Source organism: Emydura macquarii, unplaced genomic scaffold (assembly GCF_026122565.2).
Source record: "Emydura macquarii macquarii isolate MOO-44397 ecotype Brisbane River unplaced genomic scaffold, CSIRO-AGI_Emac_v2 contig_2680, whole genome shotgun sequence".
In the NCBI taxonomy this organism is placed as follows: Eukaryota; Metazoa; Chordata; order Testudines; family Chelidae; genus Emydura; species Emydura macquarii.
In genome coordinates this window covers 2,351,822-2,370,137 of record NW_027132817.1, presented here as the reverse complement: position 1 = coordinate 2,370,137, position 18,316 = coordinate 2,351,822, and the positions used below count along the sequence as shown (strand labels likewise).

General features: G+C 43.0%; 1 protein-coding gene across 3 annotated transcripts in view; it reads left to right on the top strand.

Moving 5' to 3' along the window:
- The first annotated feature begins 15,626 nt into the window (after window positions 1-15,626).
- The window catches only part of DST (dystonin), a 453,158-nt gene continuing 450,468 nt past the window's right edge, over window positions 15,627-18,316 (top strand). For 2 of the 3 annotated variants that reach the window (XM_067565502.1, XM_067565501.1), the window contains exons 1-2: window positions 15,627-16,256; window positions 16,768-16,802. In XM_067565502.1, the coding sequence (XP_067421603.1) occupies window positions 16,076-16,256; window positions 16,768-16,802 (216 nt within the window). In that variant the 5' untranslated portion in view covers window positions 15,627-16,075. Of the gene's footprint in view, window positions 16,257-16,767; window positions 16,830-18,316 lie in introns of all 3 variants that reach the window. The other variant, XM_067565500.1, reaches the window with a different exon arrangement.

The window sequence follows — 18,316 nt, the reverse complement described above, 5'->3', positions numbered from 1 at the left end:
ATGATAAAAACTTCAGACAGTATTTTACCCTTGCAACCTGAGGTGTACAGACTGTGTATGCTATTTAAGGGGATGTATGACTAAAAAGACTCTGTTAGTCATCCTATGGGCAACAAGATGTACAATACAATTACAGCCATATAAAAGCAACCACTAAGGATAAGTGATTGGATGAAATCTGACACATCCTGGCAATGGAAAAGATGACATATATAAGAAATGACTATCTCAGGGCTATTAGACTTGGGTGCCTTTTATGAACTACAGAATAAAAGCTATAAGGAGTGCACAGAACCAACATTTGCATTCCCTCTTTTTTATACTGAACATTAGATGCTTAAAGCAAATGAAGGAAAGGAACATTTTAATCCTCTTGGCAGTACTGAAAAGTCATGGGTGGAGGGAGGGAAGGAACAAAATGCAAACTGGAGTAGTTTGTATTTTAGTTTGTTCTATTATAAATAATGTGATATTATTTAAATGGAAGCAGACTATTGTTAAACGGACCACTACAAATATGTCAGTTCATATAGACTTATTACTTTCTGAAAATATTTCTACTATTAAATAGTCATCAGAATTTTTAGAAATAGATACAATTTTGCCAAACTTTATTCTTCTCATGGACATATATCCAGACCAGTCTATCAGTTCATAAAGGTACATCAGTTTTACAGAGCTGCAAACCAGTGAATGTATGAAGGCCCAAATGTGACAACTGAATGATTTGTTTGCTCTCACTCAGAGTTAAGGTGATCTGGTGGTGCATGCATGGACTGTCGTGTAGGTAACTAGGGCCATGTCTACTCTGCCCAGTGAAGTTGACTTACTTTAAGTAGACTTTCAGCAGCCAATTTTTAGAAATCGCAGCAGCGTGCACACACTACGCTGTTTGTGCAGGTCTCCTGCGTTTACACTGACCAGCCTTAATTCGAATTGCAAAGCAGTGTAATGTGGGTAGCTATCCCACAGTGCAACTAGTCGCGGTGGCTGTTGGGATGAGTGTCATCGTCCCAGGATGCAACACTGCTTCCCCCTCCCTTTTTCCCCCCCCAAACAAACAGGAAAAATATTTTTGTGCCCTTTTTTTACTCCCCGCGCTCGCCACTGCTGCAGAGACATGGAGCCAGCTCATCTCTGCACTAATATTGTGAGCATTGCAAATACATCACGGCTTATCATTGAGTATTTTCGAAGTAGAGCAAGAAGCCGAAGCACAGACAACAGCGATGCCACCGAGGCTGTACTGCTACAAGCCATCAAGCAGAACAATTCCCGATTGCTGCAGGCTGTAACGAATCATCTGCATTCCATGGAGTGCCGTTTCTGGTGCAGTGAAACAAGCACAGACTGGTGGGACCGCATCATTATGCAGCTGTGGGATGATGATCAGTGGCTGCAAAACTTTCGTATGCGAAAGGCAACTTTCCTGGAACTATGCTCGGAGCTGACCCCGTCCCTGAAGCACATGAATACTCGCTTGAGACAAATTCTGACGGTGGAAAAGAGAATCGCCATCGCTTTGTGGAAGCTGGCAACCCCAGACTGTTACCGCTTGGTTGGGAATCAATTCGGAGTCAATAAATCTACAGTGGGCACTGCTGTGATTCAAGTATGCAGGGCCATCAATAGACTTCTTCTACGAAGGATAATGACTTTGGGAAATGTGCAGGACATAGTGGAGGAGTTTGCCACGATGGGGTTCCCAAACTGCAGGGGGGCTATAGATGGAACGCACATCCCTATCTTAGCGCCTGCCCACCTAGCAACTGAGTACATAAACCGCAGGGGGTACTTTTCCATGGTCCTGCAGGGGCTTGTGGATCACAGGGGTCCTTTCATCGACATCTATGTGGGGTGCTCTGGGAAGGTGCATGATGCATATGTATTTCGTAATTCGGGGCTGTTCTCTAATATGCAGGTGGGCACTTTTTTCCCAGACCAAAAAATTCAAATTGGGGTTGTGGAAATGCCCATAGTGATCCTGGGGAATCCTGCTTACCCCTTGCTCCCTTGGCTAATGAAGCTGTACACTGGTCACCTTGACAGTGACAAGGAGTGTTTTAATAAGAGGTTAAACGGTTGCAGAATGATTGTAGAATGTGCGTTCGGGCATTTAAAGGGTAGATGGAGAAGTCTCCTCACTAGGCTGGACATGAGTGAGAAGAACCTCCCTTCTGTGATATCTGCATGCTGTGTCCTTCATAATGTGTGTGAAGTGAAGGGTGAGAGGTTCCCCCAGGGTTGGGCTGTGGAGGCAGAAAGACTGGCTGCCAATTATGAGCAGCCAGATGCCAGCAGTACGTGGAGAGCTAACCGCATAGTGCTTTGCATTAGGGAAGCTTTGAAAACCAGGTTCTGCAATGAGATGCAGGACTGATTTCTGTTCCTGTATGTTGTTTCCCCCTGCACCCCATTGATATCTGTACCTGCCAAATCCCTCCAGAACAAGATATGATTTAATAAAAAATGTGTTGAAATGATGCTTAACTTTATTTATGAACATTCAAGTCATGGAGGAAGGGGGAGAGTGTTCATTCACTGTTTCAAGGGGTAGGTGGGTAGCTTGCTGGCCAGCTGTCAGCGTGGCCACTGCTGCTTTCTGCTCACTTCCACCGGGGTGGAGGCGAGCATCTACTGCAGCCTGGCCAGTCTCCTCGGAGACCGGCTGGTGGCAGGCATCAAAGCCCTCGGTTGAGGAGCATTAAGGAGGGGCTGCAGCATGACTTTGTCCTTCCTACGCTCCTCCTGAAGCTCCACAAGCCTCTGCAGCATGTCTGCCTGGTCCCGCATGATTTGCAGCATCTCCTGCGTGGTACTGCGATCACGCTCCATCATTTCTCTGCGAGTCTCCCTGTCCATGTCCATATTCTGGGACAAGATGAGCTGCCACACCCTTTGCTTTGACTCTGCGGCCGCTGAGGCATTCATGAGCTCGCAAAACATGTCATCTCTTGGTTTCTTTTTCCTCTTTCTAATCTGCGATAGTCTTTCCGCAGCATTTCTTGAGAGTGGGGCCAAGGCCGAGGTGTCTACAGAATGGAAAAAAAAAAAAAAAAAAAAAAAAAAGGTAGCCACTGTTAGCACAGTGAAGAAAATGAGACAACTGCAACAATGTAGACAATAATCCCCTGCTACAATGTAGACAATAATTCCCATGCAGTGCGCAGGGCAAACACAGAGCCTCATTCCATTCCTGATCTCCCAGAAGGGTCTGCTCGCTTTGCCCTTACAGAGTGGATCTGAGGACATCATGGTGGTGGAGGAGGGTGGGAGTCTCTGCTGGTATTTTAAACCCTGACAGAGAGGAACTGTGGAGAGCGTGTGGGGGGGGGGGGGAGTCTCTGCAGGTATTTTAAACATGCGCGGTGCGCCCTTACAGAGAGGCACTGCGGACATTTGGGGGTCGGGGAGTCTCTGCTGGTATTTTAAACCCTTACAGAGAGGAACTTCGGAGAGCAGGGGGGAGGGGGAGTCTCTGCTTACAACAAAGATTTGCTGCACTCAGCGGGGTACCAGCAGTGTTCCACCATGATGCAGGCTCCCTTGATGCAGCAAAGTATCCTACCGTGGAGGGAGGAACAAAGCAGCCTTCCCTTGAAAACTTTTGCGAAGGGTAACAGATTACCTACATGAAAGTTTCCATGAGATACCAACTGATGATAAATGTAGCATTACTCACCGCATAAATAAACTGTTCCCTGGGTAACCCCCTAGTACAGTCACTGAAACGCCTGAAATCCCCTTCGTGCTCCCTCCCCCCCAATCCAATGTAAAAAGACAGAACTGCAAAGAAGAAAATAAACTCACCAGATGTGTCTTCCATGGGATCATTAGTGCAGCTGGACTGCTCTGGGGTCAGGAATATGTCCTGACTCAGGGAGAACGGACAGCACGCTCTCATGCACCCTGCTCTCCTCAGCCTCCTCCTCCTCGTCCACGGAGTCCTCATCATTGTCCATGGACTGTGACCTAGTGGCGGTATTAATGCTCTGGGAGGCATCGTGGTGGGATTACCACCAAGAACTGCATGCACCTCATCATAGAAGTGGCATGTTTTGGGCGAGGAGCCAGAATGGCTGTTAGCTTCCCTGGCTTTCTGATACGACTGGTGCAGCTCCTTCATCTTCACTCAGCACTGTTGAGCGTCCCTCTTGTGTCCCTTCTCCAGCATGCCTTGGGATATCTTCCCATAAATATCCAGATTCCTTTTGCTGGCTCTGAGCTGAGCCAGAATGGAATCCTCGCCCCACGGCCTGATGAGATCTAAGACCTCTGGTCGACTCCATGCTGGAGCACGTTTGGGCTTTGCAGTAGCCATGCGGAGAATAGTGACAAAGCTCTCTCCATGCTGGCAGCACAGGAAATGAAAATTCAAATGTTCCCAAGGCTTGAGGGGAGGGGACATTTCCTGGTAGCATGACCACAGAGCAGCACAGCGCATCTGTCCAGAGCGGTCAAAATGGGGCATTGTGGGATACTTCCCAGAGGCCAATAAATTTGATTTAAGTAAAGTTGTGTCTACACTGACACTAAATCGAATTAACAAATTCGATTTAAGCACTATGCCACTTGCAGAGGTGGTCTTATAAAGTTGATTTTCAAGGCGACTTAATTCGAATTAACAGTGGTGCCAGTGTAGATGCAGGTGTACGTAGATCAACGTAAGTGACTTTACGTCGACCTAAGTTGCCAGTGTAGACCAGGCCTAGGAGTTGGAAAAGGAGAACAGTTGTTTGAGGCTATTATACCAGAGTGAGAAGGTATGGCTCAATGCTCTAAAAGGCCAATTCACCCCTGTGCAGAGGGCTAGCACAAGTCCTATGAACCATGGAAATGCTTCAGAAGATCTGGCCCTCTGCACAGGAATAAATTTTATCCTCTTAATTTTCAACGGACCAAATACACACCCATCAAAAGGCATAGTGATATGATGCTCTAATGATAGCCACTAGGCTGGGAAAGAAATTACCCTTAAAAATGGAATAAGAATGATCATTAGTACTCTCTATTAAGAGTTTTCTGAATATGACATGAGTAGTATTGCGTAGGACTGAGCTGTACTTCTATTTTTCATCTATGTGACAACTCATCTAAATATGAGTCAACAGTGTAACACTGTTGCACAAAAAGCGAACATCATTCTGGAATGTATTAGCAGGAGTGTTGTAAGCAAGACATGATAAGTAATTATTCCACTCTACTCCGCGCTGAGAAGGCCTCAGCTGGAGTAGTGTGTCCAATTCTGAGCACCATATTTCAGGAAAGATGTGAACAAACTGGAGAAAGTCCAGAAGACAGCAACAAAAATGATTAAAGGTCTAGAAAGCATGACCTATGAGGAAAGATTGAAAAAATTGGGTTTGTTTAGTTTGGCAAAGAGAAGACTGAGGGGGGACATGATAACAGTTTTCAAGTACATAAAAGATTGTTACAAGGAGAATGATAAATTGTTCTCCTTAACCTCTGAGGATAGGACAAGAAGCAATGGGGGTTTAGGTTGGACATTAGGAAAAACTTCCTGTCAGGGTAGTTAAGCACTGGAACAAATTTCCTAGAAAGGTTGTAGAATCTCTGCCATTGAGGATTTTTATGAGCAGATTAGACAAACACCTGTCAGGAATGATCTAGTTATTACTTAGTCCTGCCATGAGTGAAGGGGACTGGACTAGATGACTTATTGAGGTCCCTTCCTGTCCTACACTTCTATGATTCTAAGAACAACTAGAAAGCCCCAGAAGATGATCTGAAAACACCCAAAACGTTACACAAAGTCTGGGGAGGAGGAATCTCCAGTGTATTAATTTGGCATGAATCACTAGAAGCCTGATTCTGCCACCCTTACACAGACTGAGTAGTTCCTTAGCCCACAAGAAGGAATAACTCAACATTAATGTGGGTGGCAGAACTGAGTCTTAAGGATGTTCTCCCGTTCCTAGTGAAGTTTTGCCACTGACTTCAATAGGAACAGATGAGGCCCAAAATTCACACTACAAACAGGCCATGGAATAGAAATTTGGTCAAAGTGAGATATACAACATGCAAAATTTAAAAGAGGATCTGAGTACACGTGCATGCTCTGACAAACCCACCTTGTCTGATAGGATAATGAGCGCTTTTATTGCAGAAGTCATGGATTCTGTAATTTATCATTATTTTTTAAAAAAATCTCTGACTTCTGAGGATTTTTGCATGTGGTGAGTGGATGTGACAGTAAACAACTGAACCAATTTCAACCTAAAATCTGAGCTACATGGGACACTGACAGAAATTAGAAAATAATATTCAGGGCTAGTGATTTGTCACACAGTCATGGATTGCATGACTCTTCGGGTTTTGGGGGGAGAAGTCACAGAACTTTTGTGGCTGCTTTAAAAGACATCTGTGCTGTGCTGCTGCTCCTCCTGCTTTTGCAGAGGCAGAGGCAAAAAGGCAGTGCTGAAGAAGGGGCAGAGGCTCTCTAGTACCCACTTCTCTCTGCTGCTACTGCAGCACTGACTGGGCTGTTTTAAACATATTAGACATGAAATTGTTTTAAACAGTTGTAGTGCAACACAAAGGACACTGAGTAAAAGCCAGTCTTTGATTTCTTTGTCTTTTTCTTCTCCCCCACTGATTTGCTGTGACAAGCTAGAGGCCCTTAGGGATAAATACTTACCTATCTGTTAACGTCAGAGAATCATAGAAGATTAGGGTTGGGAGGGACCTCAGGAGGTCATCTAGTCCAATCCCCTGCTCAAAGCAGGACCAACTCCAACTAAATCATCCCAGCGCACCTTAAAAACCTCTAGGGATGGAGATTCCACCGCCTCCCTAGGCAACCCATTCCAGTGCTTCACCACCCTCCTAGTGAAAAAGTTTTTCCTAATATCTAACCTAGACTTTCCCCACTGCAACTTGAGACCATTACTCCTAGTTCTGACATCTACTACCACTGAGAACGACCAAGCTCCATCCTCCCTGGAACCTCCCTTCAGGTAGCTAAAGGCTGCTATCAAATCCCCCCTCATTCGTCTCTTCTTCAGGCTAAAAAATCTTCTTGAGCAAGTAATTAAAGGGGTTAGAAAGGTAGAACAAAATGTCTGTAATGAAGAAAAGGGAAAGCCCAAGATTCTCCATCTAGAAGGAAAAGTCAGGGCCAGTCTTGCAGTTCTTTTGCATATAAAACTCTCATGGAATCAGTGGGAGTCTTACCTGAGTAAGGACTGCATGATCAGATGCATCATCTCCAGATGTTCTCTTACAAAATAGATCGCCACAAATGTAATACAAAAACAAATGTGTATGCACTCTGGCTTCTGATTGCTGCTTGGACAGAATAAGAAACTAATCATAGTAAAAACGCCTAGAATTTGTCATTTAAAAAATGCTGAAATGTGACATTTTGATCATTTATAAACTTTTTTCCTCAAAATTTTTTCAAAATAGGAAATTTGTTGAAATGGATCTTTTCCTGCAAACAGTTTTGATTTCAATGAATCAGCATTATCCAGTGAAAAAATGCTTAGTCAATAAATTCCAAGCACCTTAACCCATAAACCTGCACTGTAGAAGAGAGCATCTTTATAATCTAATCTGGCCTCTAGTAGCTCCACTGGCATAGGGCCCCAGGGAGATGCTATCTGTGCATGTCCCAGCTACCTTGGATTGTCCCATCCTGACCTGGTCCTGGCCAATTTTGAGCTGTATTATCTAGGTCCAGTGCCCCAATTCCTGCTGGACTTTCTGCTTTTGGAGCCTGGAGTTTAGAATCTACCAGCATAGAGTGACTCTGATCTTTTGCTCTCAATCTTTTTTTCTCTGCTCTGGGAGGCTTTCTGTCAGAGTCCTGACACTGAGAGTTGAGGTGGTTTAAATCATTTTAACTGGGAATGATGTAATTGTTCACAGATATTATTACTGTGTGCAGTTATTAACGACAGAGGGGGGTTACATACAGTTTATTAAAAACCACACTTGTATGTTTTGTAAGCAAGTTACTTTATAACTGCCAGATTCTCCATCTAAAAACACAGGCTACCCATTTCAGAAGTACTGTATCTTAAATTTAAGAGATACAAATCTATCTCCAGTTTCTCTGAAACCAGATAGCCTATAGACAGGGAAAAAAAGGTGGAAGCAGCCATTTACATGCTGTGTAGAGGAAACATATTAATTGGATCCCTAATTTTTGCAAACATGCTCACATCTCACAGAGTGAACAGACATTAATGTACAATTTGGCACATAGGATATTGTTACTAAGCAACCAGAAAAGCCAGAATAAGAAAAATAAACACAAAAGTCTTTGTAAAGACATCTCCCTCCCTTTGGCTGACACGGTCTGTTCCAGTTCCATATAGCAGGATTACTGGCAGATGCCACGATGAGATTACATTATGTTTACGGAGAGGAAAGAGAAATAGTGAAGTATTATAAATTTACAACATGAGATTTTAGCCACTCACTGAGTCTGATTCTGCTCTCACTGAAGTCAGAGGGAGCTTTGCTATTGATTTCAACAGAAACAAGATCAGGCCCACAACATACAATCCTGTACAGTCCATCTGTTTCCTATTCCCCCCAGAATTAATGTCTATATAGAAAAATTTAAACTGATAGTATTGTAATGATACATGATCATTCTGAAATTCATATATACTACAATTGTTAATGTTTTATATTGGCTGCCTTCTGGGTGCTGCTTTTAATAATGCAATTTTTCCTGGAAAGCCCCTCTGTGAAGCAGCTATCAGCAGGAGGGGAGGGAGCTGGGTGTGCTGCAGCCAAAACCACTTCACTCCCCATTAGGATACTTGGTTTTAATGACAGGATTTGGTTTGCATTGCTTTTTAAACTGAATTTCCCAAGACACCGAAAGATATGGGTGCAAAATACCTTGGACTAAAATAAAAACTCAAGAGAATTTCAAATGGCCTCATAACAAGCCTATAATTAAATATAAGGCCTTATTTAATTATTTTATTTTTCAGTTCTATGGTCTAATTCTGCTCCCAATGAAGCAGTGTGAGATTTACCACTTACGTTAGAGGGAGCAGAATTAGGCCTCAGTGTGGAATGCAGAACTGCTGTTATTGCTTAAGAGCTTTACAGAGTGATATCATAGTCATTTTATGGGAAAGCATGACTTATTTAGAAGCAAAAATGCACAGCTCTCAGACAAGGTTTACAGAGCTCAGACTTCCCAGAAATAACAGAGATAGTGTGTTACAGATTCAGCTGGAAAATTAGGGGGAAATCTATCAGATTATCACTGCAGAACTTTAAGGATTATATAAATACATTTAAAATTACCCCATTTCTACCAGCAGAGGTAGAACAGTGAAGTAAATTTTCAGGCAGTGTGTGAGGTAATTTAATTACACGATTCTTACTATCAATATCTATCAACTGTACTTCTCCATAACTGAATTATAATGGATAGTTAGTCTGGTATCACTGGCTGTGAAACATTTTGAGTTATTACTGTATGAACTGATGGTATTCACAGTAAGCCTTATTGTCTTATTTACATAGGTAGTCTCACCGACTTCAAAGTCCCATTGGACTATTAGTATGCAGGATTTGTCTAGACTTTGTACTGCATGTCAAAATCTCCTTGAGGAGTCTGTGAAGTGATTATTATTTTTCATTGCAGTTCCCTGCATGCTGTGAGCTTCAGCAACTTAGAAATACCTAGAAATATTAATAACTTCTAAATACACCAATGTCCACCATAAGAACAATTCTGGTTTTAATTATAAGGTTGAAGTATTTTCTTTGAAAATGCTCGGCTTCTTGCACCAAACTATTTACTTTTTCTGTAAGCCTGAGAGATGACAAAGGAAAAACACTGGATTTACTAAGCAGAACTATTTAGTAGCTCTAGGATTATAAACATTTTTAAAAATCAGTAATTTATTTAGCTAATTGTAAATCTGAGCAACATATTAAGCTAAGACCAGGATAAGTGCCTTCACTGAATTCAGAGGTTTGCTCTCATTAGTCGACTTTGATCAAACAAATCTAGCAAGACTACAAAGAAAGGCATGTGGTACGTTATCTTAGTTCTGCATACAGGATAAATATCTTAATACATAGATATCTGACAGCTCTATGGTGACATGCCTACAGTCATGTCTGCACGTTCAACTTGCATTTGCACAAATTGACAAGGCCATCACAAATACCCCATGCCGTTGGGTACAGACTGGCAGTTAGAATAATATTGTGAATAGGAATGTGCAGATGCTCCTTCCAAAATTCTTCCACTGGAAGGTCAATGTAACCAGGAGAAGCTTAACCACAGACAAAGTCAGGCACAAGATATAAACGTAGCACTTGCTCTGAGAAATGGTCAATCAGCCAAGAGCCATTCCCTAAACTATCTGTTTTAGAATCTGTTCTGGAAAGAGGAATAAAAGGCTGAGGAAAACATTAAAACATCTTTCCATACCCTCCTAACCTGGTCTTGAGGAGGCACTCAGCAAATGGCAACCCTGCTTTACTGTCATAAAAAAATACACGGGTTTTCTTCTAAAGGTGATCACTACAAGCATGTTGTCACTCAGTCTCTTGGAGTCTCCTGTGTGTTGAAGTCACTTTTCTCTTATCAACTGCCTACTTAGTAACATGTCACAATAACTGTTTGACAAACTTCCATATTTACAGACATGGGGAGGCATGATCCCATATTGTGGGCTTAGTTTAGGGAGCATTATCAGTGCCTTCTCTACTTCAGGAATTTTGCAAGAGGATCACACTCCCCGCACTGCAATGACTATAGCTTTAAACCTTGCTACTGCCACTCCTTCACTTCCTAACAATTAAAAATCCTTTTTTAATATACCTGATTAAATCTAATGTAAATCAGTATAATGGTAAATCAGTAAAATACTATTTTATATTTACTGTGTGTGATTCCTTTAATGCCTAAGGATCCCAAATCCATTGATCATTATATATATATATATGGTACTACTGAAGTGCAATTACCTCTGGGGCAGACAATTTGGACAAATTAACAATAACACAGCACAATAAAGTATACAGTGGGTAAATTTTAACCAAGGACACAGACACACACAGCTACTCTAATAAAAAATACCATAGTATGTTTAGCGGTATATTTGTTGCAAGGCTTAGACCAGCTTCCTTGTGTGGAAGTTCAACTTGTGCCAGCGTTTTTGCAGCCAAAAAATGAATTGTGGGTACACAACTGTATAGATGCACCTCTATCTGATTTGCACACATGCTCAGGTTGTTAGAGGTGCTGCCTTTCAGATCTGCACCAACAACTGAACTGTGGGCATAAAAATTCTGGTGAGCAAATGGAACTTGCAACATAAGGCCACCTGAAAAGCTACCCTGTCATGTCCACAGAAAGTAGATAGGACCCTGGTTTTTAAATTGTCATCTGGAAGGCTTGCACATTTTACTGATGGTTTTCCAGAGGCATAGCAGTATGGAGGGAAGAGCAAATGTATGGTATTCAGATTAAGTGGCCTGGGGCAAGTCACCTAACCTCTCTGCTTTAGCTTCTCTGGCTGTAAACTGAGGCTAGCAATACTTATTTACCGACCTCACAGGGATGTTGAGAGAACTACTTAATGATTCATTAATTAAGTAATATGCCCTTTAAAAACATATAAAGCATGGCACTGAATCCTCACTTAACTCTCTTGGAAGAATGAAGTGTTGAAGTGACCCTGGTCAGATCTGAAACTATGGTTTCACATAGCAGAGTTTTTCAAAAACCTTGAGGAGAAAAACATAATTATTCAGCAATGTGAATGTTGGAAAAATCCATACAGGATAGCATTTTCCTTTTTTGTTTTTGTTGTTTGTGACTTCAGATTTAAGAAACAAATGAGAGTTTATTTAAATGATTAGATAATGATTCTACCAGGTAAGTAGCCATTATAACAGGATATTGTACAGTTAAGGGTATATTAATTTTAATGTTTACTGCTTCTGATAATAAATAACATTTTAGGCTTTGTATTTTTATTTCTTATCTGTTCAGCAATAGTTGAATAATCAGAGCTCATGGCATTTCAAATTTTGGCGGTGTAGCACTGGATAAAAACGTTTTTATCAGGTCTTTTGAAATAAAACCCAAGCCCTCCCTCAGAGAGTTACTATACAACCAATAAAGTCACAGCACCCAAGACATATTGTAATTTACATGAAAGAAAAGGGTTGTATTTTTTCACTTACTTGGGTTTACTGTAATCTTAAACATATCTTCCTAATCAGTTCATACATCCAGCCAATTATGTGACATTTGTTTTGGCATGATGTAGCAGGAAGTAGCAGGAAGTATTAATGTACACTGAAACATACAGGACTTGAATCTGTAAAATGAGAAGTACCTCCTGTGAGATGTTGAGTGCCCTTATCTCTCACGGATCTGGCTCTATGACATCTGCAGATCTTTGAAGGGGCATCCCTTCATCAATGTATAAATTATCAGGGAGCTTTCTGTATCCCTCCATCTCAAGTACTCTACTCTGATGTCAAATCATGTCTGAAAGCAAAGCTTTTTTCTTTTAACTTCCCTTTATTTCTTCCTCTTTTCTCCCATCTCTTTATGAAACTCTGTAATTGTATTAAGACTACCTCTCTGAAAAGCGTTTTGGGAAGAAGTTTGTATAAAATCTGCTGTACAAATAAAAATGTTCTTTTTATTTTTCAGATACCATTTTATTTTTTCTGTGTATATTTTCCAAACAACTAATAACATTGTTTCAATTTTTTAAAAAGTGAAATCCCTTCAATGACTTAATTTTTATTGACCATTATAAGTAACGGAAATAATGTTTTAACTCCTGCACAGAAAAGGAAAATGCTTAGTAAACACAAAATAATGATGTAATATAAATATTGATCAAGGCAGAGCAGAGGGCTAATGTAAATGAGAGGAATGACCCAGTTTGTTGGGGCTCAGAAGCCAACAGCCGTCGCTATCTGACAATTGTTCATGTCAGTATTTCTTGAAATAAACTATTCTCTTTTTCATTTTTCAAATGCAGAAAAGTGGATGTAATGAAATTCATCTTAACTCTTTGGTAACTTGAAGATATTTTGCCAATGTGATGATTGTGCAATAACCCTTAATAAAAAGATTATAGCAGTTGCCTTCTAAATGCAATATTACAGTTGTACCTGCAGCCAAATGCCTTCTAAAAATTTCTATCCAGGGATAATAAAAAAATACCTACGTTCCATGCCTCTTATTCACAGCACTGTACTGTGTGGTCATTGTTACAGTGCACTTCTTAGGATCTCCCAAGATCTCACAATAAATCAATACAGAATGAAAGGCGTTGAAAAGTTTTTTTGTGACTGCAAAATACTGCAGCAAGCACAGCAGTAGTGCAGTGTGCTGCAATGGAGATTACATTGAGTTGTCTCATATTCAAGTGAGGCAACATGAACCTTTTTAATAATCTCCAAATAATCTGCATTAATACAGCCTTACTGCAGTGTACTGCAGTGTCAGGAAACATTTCACTGTTGCATCGTGATGCAATGCAACCTGAGAGCATCTGTCATTTCCCAGATAATGAAGAATGTACTATAATGCCTGCACCCTATGTGGTTAAACTTTCTATTTATAATGTAAGAGTACAAAATAATTCTTTCTCAACATGTTGGATAAACTATCACATTATAAAAAATGTGGTGGGATGAAATGTCTCATAACTTAAAAAAACAAACAAAAAAAAACCAAACAGCATTATTTTTTTCTTGGTTAGACATGACACCCACCACCAGTTTGAATTCAGAAAAAAACTAGCTCAATTAAAAATGGATTTCAGCAATTTGAAGAGTTTACTAATGAGTGATGTAACTGTTTAGTGATAAATAGACTGAATTCCATAGATCATGTTATCCATACATATTCAAGGAATCACAAACAGGTTTCTATCAACTTAGATGGTCTTGTAGCGTATTTTAAAGCCATATAAACACTTTTATATATAGCTTGTGGTTTAAAGTTGTAAAATGTTTCTTCGAATTGTGTGTGTGCACATAAGCTACATAAAATGAACACTAATTTCTTTACCAATGAATCTTAACTTTTTAGGATTATATTGGTAAATATTACTGTGTAATATTACCAAAGTGTACATGTATTTTTTCACTGTGTATTTTTACAATGTAATATGAGATTTGTATTGTATTTGTGCATCATTTCTGAAAGATAATGCTTAATGTATTATGCCTTCAGTTACAAGTACTCAAACATAGTTGTTGTTCTATACATTAACAGTAAATAGGATCCGTTTGGTTTCTGCACCACTACATAACACTATGCAATAAAGATCACCGGAGGTGACATTTGCTGCAGCATATTGCAGTTTACTGCAGGAAGCCAGCATATGTGGTATTCTGATAACACTGATTTTGCTGCAGCAACCCGCAGCACCAGGGAACTTCCCAAGGGGCTTTAACATATAAAATATCTTAGGTAATTATGTACATTACACCTCCATTACAATATACAGCTGCATGTATTTTATAACATGAAAACGGTGGTATTCTGTATGAAGGGCAGCTACACGCCCTCTTTAGTACTTAGTCAGTTATTGCACTAAACCAGGCAACAGAAGTAAACCTTCCTGCAAAAGACGAGGTACCCAAATGCAGTGATAGGTATCAATTCTTTGTTTAAAATATTCGTTCAATTCCTTGTATGTGGTTATAGATCTGTTAGGAAACCGGTTTTGACTTGTGTCGCTGCCTTTCCTCTTTAAAGGTTACCCTGCACAGCGAATACCCGGCACCCCTCTCCCCCCAACATTTGCTTAAAAGAGAACTGACTCCGAACCCAAACAAAAGTTTTTGGCAACGCAGCTCCCGCACCAGCGATCTTGAAACCTGCAAAGACGAGCGACGGGCAGTGCGGAGACGAGCTATTTTTTTGCTTTAGGCTGACACCAAGATCATCCCGCTCCTCACAAAGGGAACTTCTTTTAACGAGTGCCGAAGGCGGCGGGTGGGAGCCAAGCACCCGTGCACCGGCCTAGAGCAAGCAATGCTTTCGCGGCCCGAGGCGGGGGGAGAAGGAATAAAGGACAATAAGCTACTTCACCGTCTGACTCTTGGCTCCTTCGGCTTCCCGCTCCGTCTTGTCTCTCTCCCTTTCCGAAGCCGCCCCAGAGGAAAGATCTCCAGCTCGGAAGGGAAGGGAAGGGAAGGAAGCAGCCTGCGGGCAGATGCTGGGTCTGGCTCTTCCTCAATCCACCCCCGCTTGTTGCGTTCTCCTCCCCCGGACACTGCCCCGCTCCGCGCGGCGCGCTCTGCCCTGCTTCTCTCCTGGGAGACACTCTCCTCCTTCCTCCTCCTCCTCCTCCTCATTCCTTACTGTACCTCGCCGCAGCCATTTTCGCTCGCCCCTCTGCAGCAGCTGCAGCTCGTGTGATGTCATCAGCCGCCAGCCAGCCAAGTCCAAACCAACCCCCCCCCCCCCCCAAATCCCCCTGATGAGCAGCCAGAGGCAGCGGCGGCAGCAGCAAACTTTGGGATTCAGCCCCCTTCCTCCTCCTCCTCCTCCCACCCTCCCACCCACCGCCGCTGTAAACTGCCAAGCGATGGGCAGCCATCGCCTCAGTGTCAGCAGCAGCCGCGTCCACACGGGGCATTTGGGGGATGCGGGACGCGGAGGTGCACAGCCCGGTGCAATGCTGCAAGATCCGCTCCAGCGGGGGGGCCGCCGCGTGGTCCAGGGCAGGACCGCAGCGCGGGGCGGCCGCTGCTGCTGCTGAGCCGTCCGCACTTGCTCCCGCTCCCTCTCTCAGCTGAGCACAAGCAGCAGGCGGAAAAACCCCCGTGGCTGCTGCTGCCGCCGCTGCTGTCACCGCCTTCTCGTCTGCTGAGTCATGGACTAGCTCCTCTCAGCGCTAAATCACTAGCCCGGCTCAGCGCCGCGTCTGCTCCGCAGCCAGTCCGGATCCTGCTCTCAGGACCGCACGAACGCCGGCCGCGACTGATGCTGCTCAGCTAAGAAACCTGCCCCGCCGTTCCTCTGCGGGCTGGTGTCTGCGCTTCCCGGCTCGCCCCCGCACACACACACGCACACACACGAGCCATGATCGCCGCCGCTTTCTTGGTGTTGCTGCGACCTTACAGCATCCAGTGTGCCCTCTTCCTGCTCCTGCTCCTGCTGGGGACCATTGCTACGATCTTATTCTTCTGCTGCTGGCACCGCAAGCTCCAGAAAGGGAGGCATCCTATCAAATCCGTCCTTTCAGGGCGCTCACGGAGCCGAGGTAAGAGACGCAGGGTCTTCATTTCCAAGGAAGGAGGAATTTTTAGTCACTTTAAACCCAAGTCAATCCCCATCTCCCCTCCCAGGTGGGCTCATTTCCTGCCTTGGATTTTGTTTCTCAGATGAACGCACAGAGCTCCCTTTAGCCTCAGTTTATTAGGGCAAAAGCTTTAGGGAGAGAACGCCAGCCGAGCCCAGGACTGCGGCAGCGCAGTCTCCACCCATCCCTTAACGAAATCTTAGCTGGTGGGAGGAAAGGAAGGGACTCGAACCCCCTCATTTCTCTAGTGCACCAGAACTTCACCATCCACGTCTCGCAGATGAATTAAATATAAACGCTTGCTGCTGCCGCTGCAAGTTGTGCGTGGGGGTGGAGGAGGAGAGAGATCCGGATCTCATTAAAGAACGTGCACAAAACAAACAGCACGGAAATCCAACTCATTCACTTAAGTGAAAAACGCAGCCAAGACGCAGTCCGAAGTCCTATGTCTTTCTCTTTTCCTTCCTTCCAGATGCTGTAATGAGAACGCATCATTTTCGCTCCGAGGTAATTTATTTAGCACGCAATTTCAAGGTCAGAAGAAGTTATCTTACCTGAGTACAAATTGTTACAGTCTTTTGATCAAATCACTTGTGAACTTTTTATTTTGCACGAAAATCCCTATTTTTCACTGAAGTGTCGTATGGAACACGCTAGTGCTTCATTTAATATTAATTTATATTTATGAATATTAACTGGCCTATTTTAATTATCACTAAAACACTGGGTACTTAATTAAGAGCACTGTTTGTTTTGAGTGCCTGTAATAACGATAAATAAATAAAAATAGTTGATGCACGCAATATGGAGACATGCATGGCTGGTACATATTGACCTAACATCGCTTCCATTTCTTTGCTCTATTGTCAGCGGTCACCTGTGTTTTGCTGACTTGCTATTTCAGAGCTTCCTGTTTCGCTGGAAAACTCATCATAGTTGGAGCTGGATATCAGTACTTTAAGTTAGGAATGAGACTTGACAAAATTTTATTTTCAGCTACCATAATTGTATGTTCATAGGTCAAGGGCCTCCCAGCTCTCATGTGTCAATGGTAAAAAAAATTCAGGAAAAGAGTTGGTTTCCTCTAACCCACTGGCACCAATTCAGATATATCTTGGGGGAGGGAGAGAAATTCTGTTTCTGGCCCCCCTTCCACAGGGACCCTGGGTCTCCCTCAGCCAGGGAGTTCTCCTCTCTCCTACCCACCCAGTGCATGAGCCAAGCCGCCAGCCGTTGAATTCTCAGCAGAGTCCCCTGTTCTCTACTTTATAGGAACAGACTCCCCATGCGCCAGGTTGCAACTCCACTTGGCCCAGCTACCCCTCCATCTGGATAGAGAGGCAGCCAAGCCAAATTTGAATGGTGTTGCAACCTCATGCATCAGGTCGCACTGCCACTCATGGAAATTTGTCCTGGCTGCACCTCTGTTATTAGGGCAGGACAGTCAGGTCACATTTCAGGGGCACTGTGTCCATGCAGAGGCGCTCCAGATTACTCCAACAACAGATGCATTGAATTAGTATGCGACTGCTGCTTGAAAGTCGTCAGGCCACGTCCTCTCCTGGCTCCGCGGTCTATGGAGTGTTGAGCAAGCACTCCCACACACTCCCCAATTGGTGCCAGTGGTCTAACTACAAACAAGGAACATCTTTAGAGTAAGGAAAATACTATTCTCCCTAAAACTACTCTGCTTCGCTGTGCTTTACTGTGCTTCACTGTAAGGCTTCTGCCTAGAATCTTCCCCAGGCCAGACCCTCTTCTGCCTGGCTTCCTGCTGCAGATTTAAAGAAACAGTAGACAACACCCTCCCACCGTCTTCTGAAAATACTTGTGGGTTTGAAGCCCCTGAATGAGTTTTGCATAGACAGAGCTTTTTTTGTGTGTTTACATTCTCTTCCCTCCCCCCAACATTAAAAACATGGGTAAAATTTTCAGAAGCACCTAACTCTCTTTTTCATGAGACTTGGATTTCTGACTCATGTAGGCCTGGTCTACACTTAAAAATTAGATTGACCTAGCTG